This window comes from Ambystoma mexicanum, chromosome 8, assembly GCF_040938575.1.
Source record: "Ambystoma mexicanum isolate Mex_15411 chromosome 8, UKY_AmexF1_1, whole genome shotgun sequence".
Lineage (NCBI taxonomy): Eukaryota > Metazoa > Chordata > Amphibia > Caudata > Ambystomatidae > Ambystoma > Ambystoma mexicanum.
Window position 1 is genome coordinate 695,651,608 of NC_090929.1, and position 22,027 is coordinate 695,673,634.

The following is a 22,027-nucleotide window of genomic DNA, read 5'->3' on the forward strand; positions in this document are numbered from 1 at the left end:
AACATATGGTCACACAATACAAAATCAGTGAAAATAATGCATTCATACACAAAATACAAATGCATTTCATCAATTCTTCCATCTAATAGACAATATCAAATAAAATTATAATCAAGAGCAACTACTTATCATATGTCAAGTGAAGCATTATTCTGAATATGGAAGCTCCTAAAGAAAAGTCTCTCTTGTCTATTGTGAGTCCTCCTTTAAACCAACCTCTTTCATCGTTATCCAACCGGTTTCAACATAATGGCTTACTTGCAGCCACGTCTTCATCAGGGTGACTATTTCATGCAGTTAGGTGTTCCGGATTATTAATATTTCATGTGTCCTATGTTCTGTGTGATTAAGTTCAACTATACGCAGAGGCTTAAAGAAAGGTCTCTGCCTCGATCCAGTAGGCTACGTTCAGAGTTGCCATAGATCGAGCTAGAGGGCACTGAAGCTCACATTAATGTCTTTACTGCACCATCATATTTGACATTCTAGTTTTTACAGAGACCAAGTTGTTGGCATTACCATGCCAAACCGCCCAATACTCTTTCGAACAGGATATCTCTGGTATGATACATTTAATATTTAAATTATATTAATGTAATAGGTTTCATTTATCCCATGAAGATTATTGTTCTGTATATATGTTGGCTCTGCTAATCAGACAATTGAATGCTAACCATACATCACAAAATATCTCTTCACAGAGACATAAATTTTCCACCCCTTCCACAGTACCTTCGGCTATGTCCAAAACCTTAGGCTCACATCCAAACACTGATCCAAAAATATCCCACTGTGAGCATGGTAGTGAAATAAACCTACCCTTTATGCCCAAGTGACTATGGTTGCAATCAATATCTTCCATTACTTACACTGCTTCAAAGCATTCTTCCTGATCATCGCCCTAATCCTTCCCGAGTTCACCTCCTGACTACATGTCTACAATTGCATGTGCCCATGTTTTCCAGTGATGCTATTAAACAAACTAGAGTCCACATCAGGTAATCCGGTAGGTTGCAAGATGACTGACAGATTTCAATACCTATTAGGGTGAGGCGTTTTTGCAATTCATTTTCGGGTATTTTGTTCTATGAGGAGAAGAATGAGAAGGAGTCTGAAAGCAAAGTTGTTTTGGCAGGGGCGGGGCCTCTTAGACATGTCCCTGGAGTTTGTGGTTATTCATTTGAGTTTATGGCCCTTTGGAGCGTGTCTATGTAATGGATGGGATAACACAAGAATAATTCTGAGTCCAAATAACTGGACAAACTCAAGAAGATGGCAAGTTACTGTTTAATTCACATTTATCTAAAACAGGGAGGTTACAAAGAACATCAACGGACAGACGCTCAGTCTCTCAACGATCTGCACAAAAAATACAATTCTTTTACTCAATAATGCGTCAGAGTTACGTCATACTACGTGGCAATAGTGAAAAACCCATCAAGGGTCAGCATTTGTTAATGGAAACATCTAGATATACACTTACATAGGATTGTTATTGGCTGTCCTTTATCAGGTGGATAACTTATGCCTAGCTCTTCAAACATGTAATTTCAGAAACACTAGATACACAGTTTTCCATTGGTCTTACAAGCTACAAGGGGTTATCGGTCAAAGATTCAAATGCAAAGGATCGAATGACAAAAGGGTCGAATCAAAAGGACCTAAAACAAAAGGGTCGATTTTTTTTTTTTTTTTTTATATTTTTTTTTGGGGGGGGCCTCCCAATCCCCTTTTTTTGTGGTAAAACCTCTTTTTCCCAAAATGGAAACCCCCCAAAAAATATATTTTTAAAAAAAATGCAACCCTTTTGTTTTAGGTCAAATTGACTCGATCCTATGGCATTCGATCCTTTTGGATTCGAATCTTTGACGGGGCACCGCTACAAGGTCCTTTGTTATATGTACTAATACAATTGGTTGGCACGCTTGTGTCATGTCTGGAACATTCGGTTCCTTTAGCAGCACGTAAACCCAGACCCAGGTGCATGGAAACAGGACATGAAGCTACCTCACCACACAGTTAGCTCAGCATCTCTCATCACCCATGCCTTCTGCCATGAAATTGTCTTTGCACTTGGCCTTGTAGAGTATTTTCATTGTTGGGAATGCACGGGAGTGAGAGCACTCGCTGTCATGTATGAATATTTCCATCCTTGGCTCACCTGACAGGAGACCATGATCTGTTCTGTTTGGCAGCTTTTAAATGCTCTAAATGAATTAAAATGTGGCATCCTTTGTGTTCTTTCTTGCACCTTAATATGAGAAGATTCTTCCTCTGTACACTCGTCCTTCCTCAGAGTAGATAGCTAACCGCCGTTTCTATGATCTTGACTTCTGGCCAGACAGGCTCCCCACGCAGCTCCACGAGCCTGCTATCCTGCTGTGACACAGTCTTTCCATTCTCCCTTCATGGTTTCTGGCTTATTCAATTCATTATACCAATGTCCAGTTTCTGTGCAATGGTGGCTTTGCCTGCATTTTATTTACTACTCATAGCTAGCCTCTATGATGACTTCATCTACCTTGTGTTTCAGGGTCTGTACATTTAATGAATTTCTGTTTTCTGCAGCACTTTGTTAATGTGTAATCTTCTTTTCCACGTTGACAGTTCACTCGATTCTTTACTTCATCATTCGCCCTTTAGGGTCTATACATTGTCTTTAGTTAGTATCTCAGGACGTCATCAGTTCATTTACTTAGCTCCTTCTCATATTCCTTCAGGGTGTTCTTCCTGCAGGTTGTCATCACTTCGGGTGTACATTCAATAGGGTTGTCTCAATGGGTATCTCCGTCCAAATACACGCTGCAGGATTGGTACGATAGCTGGTGTCAGGCAAGGCATGGTCTCATGTCTCCAATACAGGGGACATAGGGGGGGGGCGGGGTCTTCTGCAGATGTACACAGCTGCTCCTCTACACATTCTTAAACTGCAGAGCCCCAATGCTTACAAATGCAGACGACTTTAAAACTGCACTTGTTTGGCTCAATGGCCATCAGCAAAGCCGTAAGAGGTGGAATGCTGCAGTACTAGATTAATCATAGCCCTGGCAAGCTGAGGGCAATGATGGTCAGGGAGTTAACTGGTTAACTATGCTTGACCAAATGACAGTTGTGTACTATTGGTACGAAGAAAGGAGGCACATAATTCTTGAGCCACATCTGTGATTCAGGTATTGTTTTTGGAAATTCACTGCTGGCAGTGATTTCTCTCTGAGGTATAAAAAAGTGGCTGGTGTGTGGTTTGGTGAGTGAAAGGGTCCATGGTGTGCCATGGAGTTTTGCCTGAAACCCAAACACCACAAAAGGTGCTTGTGCCAATGAGATGGGGAATAGATCCCTGTGGCAGGGTTGCTGGTCTTACCTTCCGGGTACCTCATTGGGGTACTGGTTGGAGATGAGGTCGTAAATGTTCCAGGCCACCCTAGAGTGCCACTCCAGTACTTTGTAGAAGACTTGGAGGAGGTTGGTTTGTGTTCGGGCTCGAATGCCCCATGGCAAGGAGGGTTGAACAGTCAGTCGATGCTGGCAGTATTTTAGATACTGACTCCCATGACTGAATGATAGAATTAGGAGAAGCACTGTCCGTGGCTTCAAGCTGCTAACCCTTTTAGCCTAAGAAGAGGATCCGCGCTTAGAAACCGACCTCAAATACGGAATTAGATGCGCTATAAAAATCTACGTTATAAAAAACCAATTAAATAAATATTATGGTAAGAGAAGTCCATAAATGAAAGCTCAAGTTCCATATTTTGCCAGCAATACCCAGTGTGCAAGCCTGAGAATTCAGTACCATTTACTGTCAAAATGTGAAGCACCCCTAGACTTCCTCTCTGCCCCTCTCGGTTATAGAACACAGCCGGGCCGTATGATTTGGTGCATTATATAATTAATTCCTACAGACATCCATTTACCCCTGGGGTGATCAATTATGGGGACAAAGTAACACTTCGATGTGCGGTTCTGTGAAGTTGATGTACCTAAGCTATGTATTCATTCCTGGTTCCTAGAGCCAGATCGAAAATGGAAAACAGAGTGATCGTACTTTTACAGCAGGTCTTTCCATCCAGGCTTTCATAAACAAGTCAGTGCAAATGTGTATTATGTTAAGTAATATAATGGAGGAGGCAGTGGTCGAAGTGAACGGCAACGGTCAGGAGCGGTGTTCCACTACTTTGATTTTTTACCGTTAACAGCTCCACTACTTTTTGCAACCATTTTCACCATTCCAGAACTATTCTTTGTGAAGTTAAAGCACACTTCTCCACTTTACCACCGGATATCAGTCACAGCTAAAATGACATCTGTTTGAACTCAATTGGCTGTCAACCAGCATGACTGCAAGCCTTGAAAAATGTGTTGCGCGTTGCTCCCTTCCTTCCTACGCTGTCAGCTGCCGGAGTCACAGTTCCACTACATTATTGTTACCATTATACCACTGAATGGAGGGTCCCAACGCCTCATGATGGCTGGCAGGTGGAGGAACTAGATTACACCGAGTTCTGGCTATTCACATACATTACTGCACTGTTACTTGTATGCAGAAATACCCCCATCCTCATTGTTTTACACCCAGTGTTAAGAAGTACAGCGGGCTTTGTGCCCCTCGCCTGTTACACAGGTCGGCAGCTCAGTCTTAAGAGGGCCAGTGATAGGAAAAAGGGGGTCACATGGTCATTATCTGTATTGGAATTTTCTGATATTTGTCAAGGCGATTTGGGTTTCTTAATTCGATAATCACTATTCATGAATGGAAATGTCTGTACAGGGAGCTGATTTTCACAGGTATAATAGTTTAACTTCAACAACATATAAGGATTAAAGTGACTAGCAAAGCTCTCTACAAGCATATAACGATGTGTGCTCGCCGTGGTCGGGGTTGGACAAGATCGCAGGCATCCTTCCAGTTGGTGCCCCAATGTGAGGTCACCCCTCTTTCTTCTAAAACATTTTGGTTGAGATGGTTACAATCGATGAATAACAAATGCAAGTAAGTCCTTTCATATACAGTTCCTTCATGCCATTTCCCATACACTTGGCTCTGGATCCTTGCTATGCCAATCCATCACCAATGTGATTTCCCATTTTTTTTTTTTTACAAAGGAGGTATTTTTCAGAGAAACATTTACATCGAAAAAATACTTATTCTTTTTATTTGGGTGGGGGGTCCCCCTCAAACCCCGTTTCTCTGCGCTCATAACCACGCACCAACCTCCTCCCCACCCGTTTTAACCCCCCATCTTACCACCCAAATATATATATTTTTTAATTCAGTATTTTTTCGATGTAATTGTGTCTCTGAAAAACACCTCTGTAATTGTTTTCGTTAAAATCTGTGATTACCCTTAAACACGCACATCACGTGAGCCTTGTGCCAGTAACAGTATTGTGCTAGCACCAACTCACAGTCAGCAGCTCACAACCTGAAAGTGTTCTCTCAAATGAGACCTTTTTCTCACTGTAGCAAGCATGTTCCTCTGGGTAAAATGTGACAAGGGTACTACTGACCTGCTCGTGGAGGTAGTAATTAAAAGCAATCAGGTAAAAATAGCGCTCCAGGCTCTGCAACGTCCTTTGAAGAAAATATTCTTTGGTGCTATTTCCCTAAAATGAAAAAAAGGAGAAATACAGACGGTATATTAGTGAACAAGCATTGCCAAAGCTATTTGTTATGGCTTTTGTAGAGTTACTGTACACAGTAGGCCTTTATTCGTTTCTAGCTATCGCGTGGTCATACACTTGTGTGGGAATTGTGAAGTTGGGGAGGCAAGCGAACATATACTTGCACAGCTAAAGCAAACCTAGAGTCCTTATGCTGAAAAGGCACAACCTACCCCCCCCCCCTCTGTGTTGGGTAGCACAGACGCTATAGTGCACTGCATGGCGGGATTCCTTTTGGGCACGCAGCAGCCTAGACACAGGAGGGAATGTTTGGAGCTACAGGCATTGCTCCACTAAATGTCATCAGCCCTCTCCCCTGTGCATGAGAGCGATTGGCCATTGGTGCCTGTGCAAAGAATCAACCAAACAGCACAAAGTAGCCTGGTGTTCCTTAAAGCGAACATGTCCTTTACCCTGTTACATGGAGGACAAGTTAGTGCAGCTCCCCATCATCAGAAAGCAGACAACAGCTCGGGTTATGTATTTGGAAGGCCAGGATCCAGTGTTTAATATGTGGGGGTGTTTCCCAGGGCTCAGCCCTGGCACTTATTTGTGAGCACCAGCACTTATGGTCCTAGACTCCCTTCAATTATGATATGATGTTTTGGCAACTTTATTATTTTAAATTTCAGTCATCTAACAAGTACCTATACAATCAGAGTAAACTGTTAACAATGACTGTGTTTAAAGACATACATAAGCATTTGACTTATATCAAGACACAAGTGCATTATTTTATATTAAGTTGATTGGGATTTGTAAATCACACACCTGCCATAGTTAGTACATACATCAACCCTAATGAGCCACTGAGAGTTGCAGCTTTAACCCCATGCATATGGTCACTGAGGGGAATAGCCGTGGATGGCGGCAATACTGAGCGGGAAGCTACTCGTCCCGATGTGTCATGGGAGGGCTAGAAAATATTTGCGTCCTGCCACTTATTTTGCCACAAATTAAGCACTGCAAGGATTCCAGCATCAAAATGTGTTCAGAGAAGCACTTTCTCCTACCTGTATCTTGAGCCTCCACGCTTTCACTGAAACTAGATTGAAAAGGCTTTTATTTTAAGCAAGCATATTTAGAACACATCACACCTCAACTGTCTGAGCGATCGCTTCCGTGAACTGCACTAGCTCTGAATCTCAGTAGAGTCCGGCTTCGAGGCACTCATATTTTTTTCTTCATTTGAAATTGATGAAGAGTATTTTTATAAACTCAGTGAAAAACTCTTTAGTTAAAATGATGTTACGGAGGATTCTGGGAGATAGCATGGAATTGAAATCAATGCCCTGCCTAGACTCCTTTATCCCTTTGGAGGCCTTCCCTTCAACGCCACTAGGATTGATCTGAAATGATTACATGATACCATAAGAAGGATTCACATGGGAGATCCTGCAAAGGTCCATGAATTGGAGGTTTCGGATTCCCGCATTTGGAGCCTTACAACGTGGAAAGTATCTTCAGGATGTTGAATGAATGGCTTGCAGCCAACGAGCCTCGATCCTGTGGTGCAATCAAGGGTGATCTCTTGGCACCAGGGTCAGACTGGGCCAAAAAATTGGCTTGGGCACCGATAAAAACGTGGCCCACAGTTGCAAATGGCTGTTCATTACTTTTTTGACGCTGTTTGAATAGTACCCAAGGGGGAGTTTGATCAAATGTGATGCAAAGTGTGCATTTTAAATAATATTTAGACAGCAACACTGGTTCAAACTACTAGCCGCATAAAGAAGTAACTCATCAAACTGGTCCACATTGGCCAAAAAAGTGGCCCACTTCGACAAAAAAAACTGGCCCACACCAGCATTTTGTGTTTTTTGGTTCAGCCATGGGCCTAATGCCCTATGGGCCATTCCAAGCCTGCTTGGCACCCATGGCTAGTGAATGCTGATTAACCTAGTAGAGTTGGCAGCGATTGCCTGCAAGTGGTAAAGACACGTTGAGCGTGCTGGAAGCAAGCGCTGCCCCGGTAGACCACGATGAAGAGGTATTGGCTAAATCTACAATCTGGAAAAATCCCTATTCAGGGAGGATACATTTATTTTAAAAAAAAGACTGAGGTGGAAATCTAGGATAGGCTCAAAGACTATGAAACTTGACCAGGTCGTATGGGATAGGTGCATATTGACATTGGCGACACGGGGGCAAATACGACATTTTTTATTCCACATTCCTACCCCATTCTCCCTGACCTCCTTTGCATTATAGCATACCCTCCTTTGCCACTTGTGCCATTGTTTCTACCCCCCCCCTTTTTAGCTTTACTCAACCTTCACCTGCATCCCCAAAACGTGTTGCTAAAGTCTCATTTCTCTTAGGAAAGAGCCAGATTACACTCTTCGAAGGCACACCCTAGCACTCCTATACATTGGAGAACACTCCGAAGTCCTGCTATAGGCTCCCTTTTCAAATCCTTCCAGCAGAGAATCTGCAATGCTCTCTCCAGGTCTGCGGATAAAGAGGGTGGCCAATTGAAATTTGCATTTCAACTGTACCAAATCAAAATTGATCTTTTTCTTCAACCAATCAAATTCTGCATTCATGTCAGGCAGATCCATTAAGCAGCCCACAAACCCGACGTTCCTGATTCTTTTTGAACCGTTTTGACCCACTTTTACAGGTTTTATATGGAAGCTGGCTTCTGGTCCCACTCACAACTTAACTTGGCCTATTGAAAATTCTGTATTTAAAAAAACCTTAACAAGCACAAAAAAAAGGTCAATTCATATTAACGATTTTTTTAGCTCTTGGTCAATTCCACAGAGCCTCATAACGCAATGATAGGACCTGACCGGGAGATACAGGTCTGGGGGTCAGTTAGGCAGTAAAATGCAATGTGTGTGGTTAAATAAAAGTGAGCAATTGTAAGACACCTGGTATGCTAGTATATATATATGACCACAAAAAAAGGAATTGCTAAAAAGTTACTCTTAACCGCCTCTGTTTAAAACCCTAAATATTGCCTTAAAAATCTTTAGATGAAGGGAAGCTATGGAATCAGTGCCAAACACGAAAAACAAAGATTCCAGTTATGTTTACCAATGCATACTTCTGTCACTAACGCGCACTACTAATGTCATTACACATGGCACATGCGATGCACATACCCCCAGATCCCACATGGCATAAGGAACAAAAACAGGTAAGGAAAAATGCTAGTACCCCGCAAGTTTATTTTGAGTTTTGCTTTTGTTCTGGCTGCAAACAGAAAACCCCCTAATGGAGTGAAACATGCATTTTAGTATAGTAAGCTATTGTCCATGTCAAAAAGCTCAACGTGTGACATCTTGAGCAATGCATGCGTTGACTGATTGATCTGACCCTTAACTTGGTAAATTCTGGGATTTTTATGTTTGGCCTTGCAATCCTAACATCCTTTCAACAGAAGGTTAATCACAACTGTACATCCCAAAGTATTTATATATAAATACATAAGTGAAACTATTTGTGGCCATGCCCATTGGATTTGGGGTCGTTTTACCGCAACTGAAAAGTTTGCAACAGAAATTACTGCATGAGAAATGTATGTAATACAAAATTGTTCATATATTTCCCATTCGGTCATCCAAGGTAAAACAACCCCAAATCTATAGAAACTCCCACCCCCTATAATCCCCTACTTACCTTTCCTTCCGTCTCGCTGGTCCTTGCAACGTCAGTTGCCTTTAACTTCCGTGATCGGGAACCAGCGCTGCAGGGTCCTTTTCAGCTGCATGGGTGTCCCTCGCAACCCCCGCTCACTATACTGTATAGTGTAGTGAGCGGGGTGTTGCGGGGGACAGCCCTGCAGCCTTTTTTTTTCTTTTTCTGGTCGGGTCAGCTGCGGGGGTGTCCCCCGCAACCCTTGCTCACTATACTGTATAAACTAGCGAGCAGGGTTTGCGGGGCATACCCCACAGCTGTTCCGATAAAAAAAAAAGAAAAAATGACCTTCACCACCAAAATAGATACTTCAAAATGCCCTACGGACGGTAATTTGGTGGTGTAGGTAATTTGTATTCAGTCATTTTGACCAAATCTGCCCAGTGGAAACTTTGCCCCGGCTCTCCTATGGTCCTGGCATCTAAATGGGTACTAGTACAAAAGGCCAACATGAGTGCCAGGCCTACCAGTTTGATGTGGGCCAGTGGAGCGGGCTGTGCCTGCAGCCTCAGGCCTTATCTGCCACAAAACATTTCTTTTGCCATTTTAGGGGCATATTACACCCCTTTAAAACCCTTTAGCTTTACCTGTGTAGAAGAGGTCCCAAATAAAGCCTGCACTCTGATCGCCCATTTTGAAGCACCAGGAACATTCACACCAAAATATGTGATGTATCATGAGCAAAAAAACCAGCAGAGAGCCGCAGTAGGGCTCTGCCCAGTACCTATCAGAAGAGCAATACCTATTGAAGTATCAATAACCAGACAACCATGGACAGTAAGATATCCATTGAGAAAAACCTACCAACAAATGAGATGAAATGAAGACTGCTTAAGTACCGTCCCGAAAGATACCAAAACGGTCTTAATGGAAGACGAATGGTGACGTCACGAAAGCCCGGACGGACTCACAGATAGAATAAATGACAAAACAAGAATGACACAAGGAGACGAAACGCCATGAAAAAAAGAGATTGTGAGCTTAAAGTGATAGAAAACTATGAAAGTGTAAGAGAGTTAAGCTGTAAGCAGGATGTAGATATTCAACCAGCTAACGCCTGTATATATGCTTGAAACCGCAAGAAAGCTAATAAAACAGTGCGGCTTGCTATGCTAAGTAGAAGAATAGCACGGCAAGCGTGATTGTACATAATCTACCTCAAAATGAAGCACATTATTATAAGTGCGAAGCCACTTTACACGAAAAGCAGAATCAACTCAGGTTACTAGAGGACAAACAAGACAAGATTCATATTCTAGCAAAATAAGAAGAGACGGCTGAATCAAAACTCAGTAGATGCAACTCATGCCTAAGGAGTCAAGGTCATACCAATAGAAGGAACGAACAGTAGCTACATCTAATTGAAACTTAAGCACAGAATACCCTGTCTCTGAAAGGTCAAGATAAGGAAGCGTAGGCAGGTGGCAAGCCAAATAAGAATTGAATGCGCAAATCGAGAAAAACTAGGCAAATTCATGGTGTCTGCATCACGTGACCATCCGAGTGAGGAGAAGCACGAGTTCACACCTACTCGTGGCATCCGCCCAGGAGAAGATAGCAGAACTTTCCCAGGCAGAAGATGCAGTCTCGAGGCCAACCACAATAACATAATTGACACATTGTTGTTGAAGTGATGATTGATTGTAACCTTAATTGGAGGAAGGCCGGGTAGCTGAGGGGGGCACCCTGCATCTGGCTGACCATTCTGCAAAGTGGAAATGTATGCATGAGGTTGGTGTCAACCCAATCACAATGGACCAAATAATCTAGGGCCCTATAAATAGTAGAACCAATGGGACGTCGTACTTTTGGTGACATCTACAATAGTCATTTTGAAGGAAGGGCTTAGACGCCCACCTGACAGTGTTTTACCCAATCCCTTCACTCCGTTACCATATACAGATATAGCACCCATATTAAAGTTACCTTTTCCTAACCAATAGAAATGCTTATTAACCTTTGAGTGTTACACATCACTTATGACGAATTTTCAGTATAAACAATGTGTTTTTATGAAGTTCATTGGAGTTGAAGCGAGACAGACTATTGCATCACTGCCGATTGCCGTGACTCCCCATTTTTTGTACCTGTCATTAAATGGACTCCCTTTGCCAAACCATTGAGTTGTCCTTATTGATTGGTGTTGGAGTAATAAATCTGCACCTCCATCCATCCATCTCAAGGTGCAGCTATACCGTCTTAAAGTACTCTCGGAGCAAACCTCGGCTATATGGGCCGGTCAATGGTCTCCTGAGTACACCTGGGTTTCTGAGAGTGGCTCAGGAGGCAGCAAAATACCCCATTGGAATGGACTGCCAAAGGACTTGCGACCGCTTGTGCCGGTGTCCAGTCCTGGTGTGCCTCCAAAGATCTCTGCCTCAATGCCAGCAAGACTGAGATCCTTCCCATTGGGACTCCTGCCCCATCTTTCTTCCCCTCACTCTGGCCACCCTCTATATGTTCTCCACCTTCTCCTTCATCTGAAGCCAAAAACCTTCGAGTCACCTTCGATTCCTCTCTCTCCTTCCTCCCTCACATCCAGGTCCTTTCCAAGAAGGCCCACTTTCAACTCCACCTCCTCAAAGGAATCCTTCCTTTCCTCACTTTTCCCCAGAAGCTCAATGGGGCTCATTACACGGAAGGCGGTAATGGTTAACGGCCACCGTTAATGGTAACGGTGACCGTTAACCATTACCGCCTTACTACGAGGTCCCTTAGCGGGTTGGTGCTTTAACGCCTGCTTTTTGCAGGCGTTAAAAACCAACCCGCTAAGGGACCTCGGAGCTAATTACGGCACCACAAAATTGCGGTGCCGTAATTAGCGCCTTCCCCATTCCCCATAAAGACACAGGCCTTAGTCATCCACATATACTGTGAATCGGGGAAATTTTCGGACATCTGCCCGAGCCTAGGACACATTAGTGGTGCATACTGATTGAAACCTCTATTTGGGTCCCTATAGCAACGGCGCTAACTACCTGAGAATTTGCTCAAATACCCCTAAGATACCCCGTTTGCGTTCCCTAACGTTTTTGAAAGAACCAAGGGAACATTATATATCAGCTAAAGACAACCTTATTGGACATATTGCCCACGGTACATTCCCCTTCTACCCTGACCCGACAAGGAAGCGAAGGAACAGTATCACTATGCTAACTGTCAAGAAGTGTTCTGCCACGAGATACAACCTTCGGAATCAGAAGGGCAGAGCCTCTACCACAGGACCGAATAAGGGTAAGGGTATGAAAACAGTTCCGAAGGAAAGAGGTATGATCACTGACTTTTTTCCACCTCCGCCTACTCCAAATACCATAAGCCCATCGCTAAGCGGGGAGAAGGAGCCAAGTATTCACAGCAGAACGAACAACTCAGCGTGCCTAGGGGAGAGTATAATTGATAACAACTCGTTGCTTGACCTCTGTCTATCTATGCAGAGAGCCATGACTCCGCTACCGCGAAGCAGCACAAGCAATCAAATCAATAGTTACCAACCCCAGACGATAACTTCACAACGGGAAGCGATAGATAGATTATCCGCTTCCCCTAACCTTGCTGTCCATTTAGACTCGCAGGAATCCGAAAACAACAGTGACCTCAGAGAAGGCAGTACGAGCCTGGGGGATTTGCAAGCATCTGTAGCATCTGTACAATTTGCATTAAATATCCTATTGAAGATGTGCGGGAAGATACTTGACGTTACCCTTGCATTCGCAACAAGCGACACTGAGAAAAACAACCCTAAGGAGACCGAGCCGGAACTCATCAACACTAACACGCAAGATGGTTCTGACTCTGGGACCCAGGACCCAAATATTACCAATAACTCGGAAATCTACCTCTCACGTAAACAGAGACGCCTGACAAAAAAGGCGATTGGAAGAAGAAAGCGTCAAACTGCAACAATCATATTACCAGACACAGCAGAGACAGCGGAGGAAATCTTGAGGCCAACAGTAGGCAGCACTCCCAAAAAAGGACAGAGAAAAGTCAAACGGAGAGCGGCACGGGCACGCAAACGCATTGCAGCAAAAGAAGGAAAGCTCACTAGTTGGCTTATTAATGACAAATGCAATACCCCTAAATTAACATTGGCTCCAGAACCAGAATCCTCTCTATGTGAAAAAGAACAGGACGCAAATATATCCCAGAATAACACAAACAATATATCAGCTATCTCAATACCCTTGATCAACAAGCCTCAATTAACAACAGCATCACCAGCTGAGGAAAAGGGCAACTTTATGGTACCTAGAGGCGGAAGAATCTGCCTGATTAAAAATCTCTATCAATCTAGTAACCACGATTGGATTTCCAGATCAGCATTGATGACCAGACTGTATACCATTCCGCAGCTGAGAGTGCTACGATCTGAGGACTTTGCATTTGTTGAACCACTAGAAGTGACGAACTCAAGTACATCGGCCCTTCACTGCAAATTTCTAGCCACTGCAGAACTACTGCGTAACTTTAAAACCAACTTGAGGGAAGTTGACCTGGAAATAGATGCTGATCCGAACATCATCGATCCACAGTGGCCGACTCAGATGCCAAATCCAATTATGGAAGAAAGGACCATAATACAGCCACCTAAAGATGACTCTGTACAGTTGGTAGACATACAGAAGGTCCTCAAATGGCTATTAGAGTCCCTACCAGGAACAACAGCAAATCGATGAGATCAAACCATCATTTCTTGGAATTGCCGGGGATTCAGCCATCTATTATCGCCTGATGGCTCAATGCCCTTATTAATGGGCAATACCTGTATATGTCTACAAGAGACGTGGCTTACCTCCCGAGCCCTACTAAATGGGTACACTATACACCAGGAATTAGCAAAAAAGGGACTAAGGGGAAGACCATATGGAGGTCTATTAATTGGCATCCTGCATCCGCTAAGATCTATCCGCATCCATACGAAAATGGACGAATTCATACTGGCAGTGGAACTGGAGCTCCCCGGCGAAGATAAAACGGAGCATGTCCTCCTGGTTAATATATATAATCCATTTGAATCTTCTCAGAGCGAGACTATCCAGGAAGCTTGTCACGATCTGTTGATCAATTGGCTGACGGAGCCGAAGAAAAATATGGTTATCTTTGTTGGTGATTTTAATTGCCACTTAATTGGTGAGCCGAGCACCAGTAACAACCCCCTGCTGAAGAAAATAGGCAAATTGAAACATGGAAGCGTAAATGCGGAGGGACAACTATGGTTTAATTTCTTTAAAGCATGGAACTTTGAACTATTAAACGGCAGAACCATCAGTGACTATCCGGGAAAATCAACATGGAGAAACTTCATATCCAGTAGCACATTGGACTATATATACGTAAGTCCTACCATGACCACCTGGGTCACAGATATGAAGATCAAGGATAATGACTGGAGCGACCATGCTACTCTCACACTCTCTTTCAATTATATTACACAATTTACATCATATAAACCTATTGGTGAGTTGAAGACGAATCATGCTCTCTCCAAGATACGATGGTCTGATATCAATATTAAACGAGCCATAGATCATACAATCAATTATCCAAATCTGTGTCATACAGAACTCTTGGCCATGACCAGCAAGGAGATCGAAGAATGGATCGCAGCATTCTCAAACACCTATGCAGCGATTAAAACAAACATGCGGGCCCCTGAGACCAAGACCACTAATATATTTGATATTGAAATCAGAGATGCCAAACGAACTCTAAGAGCTGACCTGAGGAAATTACGTAAAGCTTCCACTACATTGTACAACTATCTGACTCTTAGCAAGAAGCTAAAAAATGCCTACAGAACATGGCTAAAGCAGAAACGCTATGCAATAAAACTGCTCAAATGGCAAACAACAGTCCAAACGTTATGCACGGGTAACTCCCGAACTATATGGGGACTACTGAGCACGGCTCGGGGTGACACCAGCATCCCCTTAACCAATTCAATTGGCATTAGCCAATGGGAGGAATTCCTGAAAGCCCGGAACGGCACGGACCAGGTAAAGCCACAGGAGAGGATGCCCCAGGATCCACCTCTGATCCCCTTCAAAGTGTCAGTCGAATCTCTGATTATCAGGATAAAAAAGCTCAAATCCTCAAGAGCTCCGGGACCCAACGGCTTAGCAAATGTAGTATTAAAGAGCAACCCGGAATATTGGGCAGAGGTACTCAAGATCCTCTTTGAAAAGATTCTGAAGGAAGGCCGAATCCCCGAATCCTGGCAGACAGCAATCCTGATCCCTGTATATAAGAGAGGTGACCGCTCAGACCCTGGAAACTACCGTCTACTTTCAATGCTGGACTGCACGGGCAAGATATTTGCAGCATATCTTCTTCAGGAACTCCAAATATGGGCAGACAGAGAAAAGATCCTTGATTGTTTCCAATGTGGATTTAGAAGCGGATATTCCACTACACATAACCTGGTAGTAATGGATATTCTCTGTAACAAGGCCAGAACACCAGGTAACCCACCTCTATATGCCTTGTTCATAGATTTCAAGTCCGCCTTTGATTTAGTCCCCAGGGAACTACTTTGGGCCAAACTCGAAAAACTGGGATGTCCTAAAGAAATACTACATTACCTCAAGTTATTGCACTACAATACCACAGTTTCCCTGAAGCTGGACGCAAAAGGGAATATGACCAGCAAGGTCAACCAAAACTGTGGCGTGAAACAAGGATGTGTTACGGCACCAATACTATATAACCTGTTTGTCCATGATATACCTAAAGCACTATCATTGGAAAACAACTGCCCCCCTAAGATTGGATCCACCCATTGTGTAGTGCTAGCATATGCTGACGATTTAGTCATCTTGGACCACACTATCAGCGGCATTCGTAGATCAGCTGAGGCACTATGGTCCTATACTCAAGCCAATGGGTTGGCTATTAATCTAAATAAAACACAGATGGTAATGTTCAGTTCTAAGAAGATAGCAAGAACCGGTCTAAACATATACGGGACGGCAATTAAATATACCCCATATTATAGATATCTGGGTGTCGAGGTTGAGCACAAGGGGCATTACACCATTTGTAAACAAATTAGAACTACAAGAGCTGCTCAAGTAACAGCACTTATTCATCGTTTTTCTACAACTCACTGTGGCTATACCATCTGGGCAGCACGCCAACTATACCTACAGGTCTTAACACCAATGATAATCTATGGCCTGGAGGCATTGCAATTGATAGAACTGGACTGGCTTCAAATCCTTGAAGGAAAATTTTGGAAAAAAATACTCGGTCTCCCGGGCTGTATCCCAATGGCCATCCTTAGATTAGAGCTCGGCCTTACTTCCTGGAAGTCTCTTGTACTCAGGAAGAGAGCCGAATTATACCTAAAAGCAACACCGGACACAGCCAATCTATTGTTAGTGGCGATTCATTGTGAAATCAACAAAGCATCCTCATATCCTTTTATGAAAAAGAACATCGTCAAATATCTTGAAGAGATCGGCTGGATCCAAAAACAACAAGAGGTCTCCACTCCTGTGTTGAGAGCGTTAGCCAAGAAATCTTAATTGCACGATTGGATTAGCAATTTTGCACACTTGGAAAACCTAAAGCGCTATAAATTTGTGCAATTCATGAATTACACTCTCAAGAAGCCATTGCCATATCTGAATCTATGCCCTTCGCCACGGCTACGACGATTTATCCTTTTGTTAAGGATCGATCAGTTGCCTGTACTGGCCATAAGTGGGATTAAGAATAATCTCCCCTTACCTGAACGTTTCTGCAGGTTGTGTAAGGACAGAATGAAATCAGAAACGGGCAAACATGTTCTTACCAGATGTGTCGATATGATAAAGGTCTACACATCATTTTATACAGATTTTGTCCATAACATGGAACATGTTGGCAGTAATGAATTCTGGCAAAGAGCCGTTAACGCAAAGGGAAACGGAATGAAATTATACATTGCCATGTATAATGTTTGGATGACTGTCGAGAAATTATTGGGCATAAACATATAGCGAACTGTCAACCCTTGGATGCTCTCCTTCTGTTTTACTATGAGAAAGTTTTTATTAGGAAAAAAAAAAAATTTTTTTATAATTTTCCCACCAGCAATTACAATTTAGACTTGTAGTCTTTAATACGTAAAATAATTAATATACATCCACTGGTGGATTACGAACACATCCGTACATTCTTTTAACTTTGAACTTTGAATGTAACTCATTTCTCTTTTTATGCTCAATTCTTTTTTCTTCTTCTCCTTTTTTTTTGTTTATTCTGCTTATTTTGCTCCTTATGTTATTATTTTCTTTTCTTTATTCATTTAATATGCTAGTATTTATTTGTATGATCAATTGTTTTTCTTTTGCTGAATGTAATTTCTTATGTCATGTGAAAAGCTTATAATAAGCTGTAACACATTAATAATAAATTAAATTAAATAGTGCCCTATGGGGCAGGAATGGGAATGGGGAAGGGCAATGGCGGAAGGGGGATTTACCGCCCCACGAACCTTGGAATGGGGCGGTAAATCCCCTTTCCGCCAAGGCGGTGCCGGTATTTTACCGGCATGAGCCATGGCGCTAATAGCGCCATGGCTCACCGCCTTCCGTGTAATGAGGCCCAATGTCTCCAGATCTCTGGTACTCTCTAGGCTTCACTACTGTAAAAGCCCTCCTTAATCTACCCTCTTCCTCCGCTCTACGTTCCCTCCAGCTAATCCAAAATAGGGCTGCAAGACCGCATCTCCCCAGCCCTAAAATCCCTCCACTGGCTCCCGGTTGCTGCAAGGATTAAAGTGAAAACCCTTTGCATCATCCATAAGGCTGTCTGGGGCCAGGAACCATGCTATCTAAAACTGGCTCTCACTAAATACACTCCCTCCAGATCTTTACACTCCTCCAGCACCAACTCTCTGCGTGTCAAGCAATTTGCTAAAGAGCAAGTGGGTGGATGATCTCTTTCCTCAGCTGGCTCCCTCTTATGGAACAGTCTCTCCCCCTTCCTCTTCATCTTCAAATTCATCTTGAGCCGGATCTCCTCAAATTCCGGAATCTCCTCAAGACTTCCTTTTTACCTCCCCCTCCCACCCCCCTTACTCCTTTGCTAAACCCCACAGCCACTGAGATTAGTGACCAGGGCCTTATGCGTCCTCCTGGGCCCTGGCCTCACACCACCAATCTCTTTCAGCCTCTGCCCACTCCCAGCACTTGCCTTAGGCGCCCACTGGCCTGTGCTATCATAGACGTGCACTTATTTATTGGCAGTTGACCAATTAACAAATGCTCTCTGCCAGTCACTTAACAGCTTCCAATTTACTCTCTTGCACTTCCCTCCGTGTTATTCCTAGCACTTACCTCCCTCATCCCTCTCTCTCACTGCACTTGCACACTCTGAATGCTCACAAGACCTAGAATGTCTGCCACTCTCTTCCATTGTTATATTTTCCTTTCATTCCCTTGTCCCTGTTGGCCTGTGGGTGCTTTGAAAGACAATTTACTTGATGTATAAGCGCCTTACAAATGCACCATAAATAAATAAACCGGCACGGGCCCACACCACTGTCCGCAATTCTGTGGGAGGCCATTGTAAACAAAGGCCAAAGGCCACTTCTGCAGCTCTATCGTCAAGAGTGACCTCATTGCACTTGATCTGTGAAGCGTGCGCTGCAGAGCAGGCTGGTAGGTTGCCATACTGATGGGGTGCAGACATGCAAGATAGGCGGACATGTCTGCCGTATTCAGGGTGCGGAGACTGTGAAGGCGCTTCTGGGGCTCGGACCTAGGAGAGAAGAGGGGATAATGGGGGAGGTTGCATATATACTGCTTTGTGTGCATATATTCAAACGCTATAAATGGGTCATCGGTGTAATGATTTTGTGGGTAGTGGTGGCTTGATAAAACAAAGAGTGGTTTTAATTGGCTCCACATCCCAAGAAAGGCAATGTAGGAATGTAATAATGTATCACTTTCAATAAGTTGCATTTTCTAGTCCATGATAAAAGCAACAAGGTTACACAAATAAGTCTTTAAAAAAGTGTTAGAAAGTAGCAAATCACACTAAAATTAGTACACAAGTGTAAATGATTACTGAATTTTGGAAAGAGAGGGGCGCCAGAAAAGCAAGAAACGTATTACTATATCAATGGTCTCGAGCCGCTGAGCCCTTGATCACAGTTTTATTCTTCGCTAGGCAAAGGTGGACGGGGCCTGGATGAAAAAGCTGAGGATGCAAGATCTTTTGCACCCTTGGACCTATGAGACTGCTTGTTACAGGGGTGCCAATGTGTTGCTGATTAAGCTTGCTTTGCATTCTTAGGCTTCTGGAGCGTTTTTAGTTCCTGCCAGTTGTTTTGCAGACATGTTCCTCCGAACAAGCCCCGGTGTCGAGACTTGCTGAGCAAGGGCCGGGAGTTTTAGGACAGTAAGATCTCTGACATTCCGCCATGGTGTAACTGGGCTTGGGGAGTACCTTGGTGTCGGGGGCTTAATAGTGGCTTGAGGTCTTCATAGCAACTGTGGTAAGTCAGAATCGGACATGGTGGCATTTTGGGTAAAGTAGTTCTTTATTTCAAAACTAAAACCCTAAGCTGTCCCTTTGTTTCTCGGCCCTACTCTTACAAAAAAGAAAGGAGTCTAAAAGAGTGCTGGTCAGAACTACCTACAAAATAGACTAAGTCGGCCATCCAGAAATCTGTTCTACCCCAATTCCTGTCTCTGCCACTGTAAAGAGCAAAGAACCTAACTTTAACAAAGGTACAATAAGGGCCTCTTTCCCAAACAATAGAATGGTGGCTGGTTTCTGACCCCACTGTGATGTCTCTTTCAGAAAGGGGTATCTTGCCTCATTACACAGCTCAAGGAAAGGCACCAAATGTATCTTCCCCCTTCCCATCCTCATGTTGCGCATCAGTTTTGATTAGTCTCTTTCTCTATATATCTCTCTACTTGGATTGAGAGGCACTTTGTCTCAGTCTTGGGTCATCTTCCACCCTTGAAAACTCCCTGATTTGCAATTCCACACCAGGTACTCTCTTTAGGTTCCCCACCAGGGAATCTCATGGTGTTTTCTCCACTCAGCTACCTCCTGGTTTCTACCCCTCCCCTGGAGTCCCACACCCACCTTGGATTTTGGTTTCCCCTCAGCCCACCTCGAGGCATGATTTCTATCACCCTGCCTTTAGGCCAGATTTTTCTCTCCCCGACTTGCGGTCAGATTCTGGTCAGCCCGCCTTGGAGTCAAGTTGCCTTTGCCACGCATTGGGGTCTGGTTGCTTTCACACTACTTGGGGGTCTGGTTGCTTTCACCCGGCCTTGGGGTCTGGTGGCATTCACCCGGCCTTGGGGTCTGGTGGCATTCACCCGGCCTTGGGGTCTGGTGGCATTCACCCCGCCTTGGGGTCTGGTGGCATTCACCCCGCCTTGGGGTCTGGTGGCATTCACCCCGCCTTGGGGTCTGGTGGCATTCACCCCGCCTTGGGGTCTGGTGGCATTCACCCCGCCTTGGGGTCTGGTGGCATTCACCCCGCTTTGGGGTCTGGTGGCATTCACCCCGCTTTGGGGTCTGGTGGCATTCACCCCGCCTTGGGGTCTGGTGGCATTCACCCTGCCTTGGGGTCTGGTGGCATTCACCCTGCCTTGGGGTCTGGTGGCATTCACCCTGCCTTGGGGTCTGGTGGCATTCACCATGCATTGGGGTCTGTTTGCTTTCACCCTAGCTTGGGGGTCTGATTGCTTCCACCCCACCTTGGGGTCTGGTTGCTTTCACCACACCTTGGGGTCTGGTTGCATTCACCATGCATTGGGGTCTGGTTGCATTCACTGCACCTTGGGGGTCTGGTTGCTTTCAACCTGCCTTGGGGTCTGGCTCCTATCCCTCTGCCTTGGGATCAGGTTTGGCTTTTCCGTCCTCCTCCATCTCTGTGCGTTGCTCCTCCCGGGAAAGCGCTTAATGTGGTTTCTGGCTTCCATATTTCTACAGGTGGTCAGCGTCAGATGGAGGTGGCGCTCCATTCTCATGGTCGGTCTGTGAAGCTTCTGCCTCGGTTTTGCTTTGTGCTGCTTGTTCTGTTATCCACCGTGGGAGACTCATATGCCGGGCTCCTCTAGTCCTGCCACCGGCAGGATTGATGAGTGTGCCGTGAGCTTGGCCGTAGGCTGATTTCTCACACCGGCGTATGTTCACTTCTCTCTGCCACACCTACCAGCAGGAGGTCTCCCCACTTGTGCAGCTCTGCGGGTTTCTCTTCTTCACAGGTCCAAGGCTCCCTGGGTCTTTATCCTCCACACAATGGGGGTGGGCTTATCTCCCATTCTCCATGACGATTTGAGGACGGGGCACGAAAAGGGTCCGAAACCAAACTAGCACTAAAGTGGTAAGTCATTATACAAGTTAACTCCCATATAACGAACAAAGCTATTCGATTCCTGAGACAAGGAAGGACAAAACATATCCTGATACTCCTCACAGAGGAATCTGGTAATAGGAACAGGGAAAGAGTGAATAGCACCAAGGCGATGCCTACAACAGAAGCGGCGGCTCTGGTATCAAACTAAGCACAGGGGAGGACTTTGACAATTGTTGGGATGCTTTGCTCAGAAATAAATTGCAGCAACTCCAGGTTTTGGGTGGAGGCGGATGGTTTCTGCTGCGTTTTCTATTGCATTAAGTTCTGGATAGCATGTGGAATAGACATCCTAAAAATGGAGGGGCATGGAAGGGGCCTGTAAATGGACCCAAGCAAAAGGAAGAACAAGAC

At 44.3% G+C, this 22,027-nt stretch overlaps 1 protein-coding gene across 2 annotated transcripts in view; it reads right to left on the bottom strand.

Moving 5' to 3' along the window:
- Positions 1-22,027, bottom strand: part of PALD1 (phosphatase domain containing paladin 1) — a 1,254,976-nt gene that overhangs the window by 533,770 nt on the left and 699,179 nt on the right. For both annotated transcript variants that reach the window (XM_069610500.1, XM_069610501.1), the window contains exon 11: positions 5,506-5,601. In XM_069610500.1, the coding sequence (XP_069466601.1) occupies positions 5,506-5,601 (96 nt within the window). The remainder of the gene's footprint in view (positions 1-5,505; positions 5,602-22,027) is intronic.